At 44.9% G+C, this 3,008-nt stretch overlaps 1 protein-coding gene across 1 annotated transcript in view; it reads left to right on the top strand.

Moving 5' to 3' along the window:
* The window catches only part of LOC122544717 (SH2 domain-containing adapter protein E-like), a 34,064-nt gene extending 31,884 nt beyond the window's left edge, over nt 1–2,180 (top strand). Inside the window, exon 6 of the mRNA XM_043684006.1 lies at nt 753–2,180. Coding sequence (XP_043539941.1) covers nt 753–939 — 187 coding nt within the window. The 3' untranslated portion in view covers nt 940–2,180. The remainder of the gene's footprint in view (nt 1–752) is intronic.
* Nucleotides 2,181–3,008: the final 828 nt, after the last annotated feature.

Raw genomic sequence — 3,008 nt, 5'->3', positions numbered from 1 at the left:
TAGATTGGGTTGGGATATCTGGTCGGCATGGACGGGTTGGACCGAAGGGTCTGTTTCCATGTTGTACATCTCTATGGCTCGATGACATACAGTGGCAACAATGTGTACCATGTGATGCATTGCAACAACTCACCAAGACTCATTGGACAGCGCCTTCCAAATCTCCAATCTCTTTCAGCTAGAAGGACAAGACCAACAGAGACATGAGAACACCACTACCCGCAAGTCCACCTTAAAGCCACACACCTTGGAACTATCTCACCAGTCTTGCAGTGTTGCTGGGTCGGAACTCTAGAACTCCCTTTCAAAATGCCTTGTGAGTGTCACTACACTGTGTGGACTGCAGCAGTTCAAGAAGGCAGCTCACCACTATCTTCTGAGGGCTGCTTGACAACCTAAATGCTGAGAAGATACTTCCACTCATGGTGGAATCTAAACCTGGGGGGGGGGGGCACAGCTTAAAAATAAGGGGTCTCCCATTTAAGCCAGAGTTGAGATATAAATGCCTCTTTGATGGTTTTATTTTACAATTCCACAGAAAGCAATGAAATTATATTCAAATCTGAGTTAAACCGGTTTTTGATCTGCAAGAGGGGGACAGGCAGGAAAGTCGAGTTATGGTCATAATCAGATCGGCCGTGATTTTATTGAATGGTTTGAGTGGGTGAATGTTGTTATCCTGCTTCTATTTCATATCATCTTGGTACTGATGGTACTGATATTAACTCCTGTGATTTGTCTACTTTGTACAGGACCAGCCAAGGATGTGTTCACATCATTCTGGCCCAGACCAAGGACAATAAGTATACACTGAATCAGAACAGTGCCCTCTTTGACAGTATTCCAGAGGTGGTGCATTACTATTGCAATGAAAAACTGCCATTCAAGGATGCAGAACACATGACTCTTCTTTATCCTGTGCACAATAAACAGCAATAATTTGTGCAACTGCCAATCTGTACAACAGTGTACGTGGCCTCCCAATCAACACCGATTGACAAACAAAGAGGACAGAGAGATAGAGGAAGATTTGGGAGGATAGGTTGAAGCCAGATATTGCACAAAGCACTTGTCATATGCATGAAAGACAGCTTTCAAACCAACCTACAGGTACGAGAAGAGACAGTGTAGCCACAGGTTGCACACTATACCTTGGGCCTTCAAACCAGCAGAGGTGTGCAGAGGGAGGACTCCAGGGATCTGATCTTTTGATAAAATAATGGAAGAAGAAATAATAGAATCACAAAACTAGCTGGAACCCAGAGAGAACCAGTGCTGACGTAATGGGACAAAGATGTTGGAATCAAATTAGAAATGAGGTGGGGGGGGCATGGTTGGTACATACTCGCAATTCATTCCTAGGACTTGGTTTCAAATTCGACCCAGAATGCTAGGACAAAACTCTTCTTGTGTTGACTGAGTGTGGAATGAATCTACAGGACCCTGGACCGAAGTCCTTTGTTTTCACTAAATTTATCCAAGAGGCAAAGTGGAAAGTGGGGAAAAGGTGCATTTTGACAATCGGTTCAGACACGTTGTGTGAAATGAGTGAAGGGATCTTAATGTTTTAACTTGTACTGTACTGGCCTGGGATTGTTTGATGGAGACAGTATAGAAAGTTCTTACTCAATATCAAGTACTGCTGCACCGATCCTGGGAGTGTTAAATGGAACAATGTGAAGGGAGTGTTTGACAGGGACAGTGTAGAGGGAGTTTCAATCTAACCCAGTGCTGTAGCTGTATTTTGAGTGTCTGATGAGGGAACATTATTTTTAGTTTAAAAGTGTAGGCAGAGCTTTATTCTGTATGTAACCCAGTGCTGTACCTGTCCTGGGAGTGTTTGATTTGAGGTTGGTGGGGGGGGGGGAAACAGTGTGGACGGATCTTGACTCTACATGTAACCCAGTGCTGTCCCTACCTTGGAGTATTTGATGGAGGAGGGAGAGGGAACACTGTGGTTGGAGCTTAACTTTATATGTAATGCTGTGCTGTACCTGTCCTGGCACGTTTGATTTGAGGGGGGAGGGGCGCGGGGACCAGTGTGGACAGATCTTTATTCTATATGTAACCCAGTGCTGTCCCTATATTGGGAGAAGGAACACTGTGATTTGATTAGATTCTCTACAGTGTGGAAACAGGCCCTTCGGCCCAACCAGTGCACACCGACCCTCCGAAGAGTAACCTACCCAGACCCATTTCCCTCTGACTAATGCACCTAACACTATAGGCAATTTAGCATGGCCAATTCACCTGACCCGCACATCTTTAGACTGTGGGAGGAAACCGGAGCACCTGGAAGAATGTGCAATCTCCACACAGACAGTCGCCCGAGGCTGGAATCGATCCTGGGATCCTGGTGCTGTGAGGCTGCAGTGCTAACCACTGAGCCACCGGGCCACCCATTTTTTTTTTAACCTAAATTTCAGCAATATTTGTGCACAATCTCCTGTACATTTCATCTTTTATAGAAATCTGTCGAATTCAGTCTTCAACATTCTCGATGGTGGAATCTCCACAACCACTGGGGACAATGAAGATGATGATTCAACCCAATCTCAGTGGGTTTTCCTGGGGTTTTTTTTACTTTACCTGTCCTGGCAGTGTTTGATTTGGGGGGGTGGGGAGGACCAGTGTGGATGAATCTCTTACACTCTATGTAACCCAGTGCTGTCCCTATCCTGGGAGTTTGATTGGGGGGCGGGCAGGGTGGAACTTTATATGTAACCCAGTGCTGTACCTGTCCTGGCAGTGTTTGACCAGGACAGTGTAGAGAGAGCTTTACTCTAGGAGTGCATGATGATTTTACTGGGAAGGAATTTTGTTTCCCAGCAACAGCAACTCTCAATATAATCAGCAAAAAAAATGTATAAATAAACAAGCTAACTTCCTACTTGACAACAGTTGCTCGTTTTCACTGGAGGAGGTATACCATGTTGATTCAGGATTCTGTGGTATATTTAACAAGGTAAGTGGTGAAATTAATACAGGCATTACCCTCTTGTTGCTGC

The sequence above is a fragment of the Chiloscyllium plagiosum genome, chromosome 51, assembly GCF_004010195.1.
Source record: "Chiloscyllium plagiosum isolate BGI_BamShark_2017 chromosome 51, ASM401019v2, whole genome shotgun sequence".
Classification (NCBI taxonomy): Eukaryota; Metazoa; Chordata; class Chondrichthyes; order Orectolobiformes; family Hemiscylliidae; genus Chiloscyllium; species Chiloscyllium plagiosum.
The sequence above is the reverse complement of the archived record's forward strand: the minus strand, read 5'-3'. Positions and strand labels throughout refer to the sequence as shown.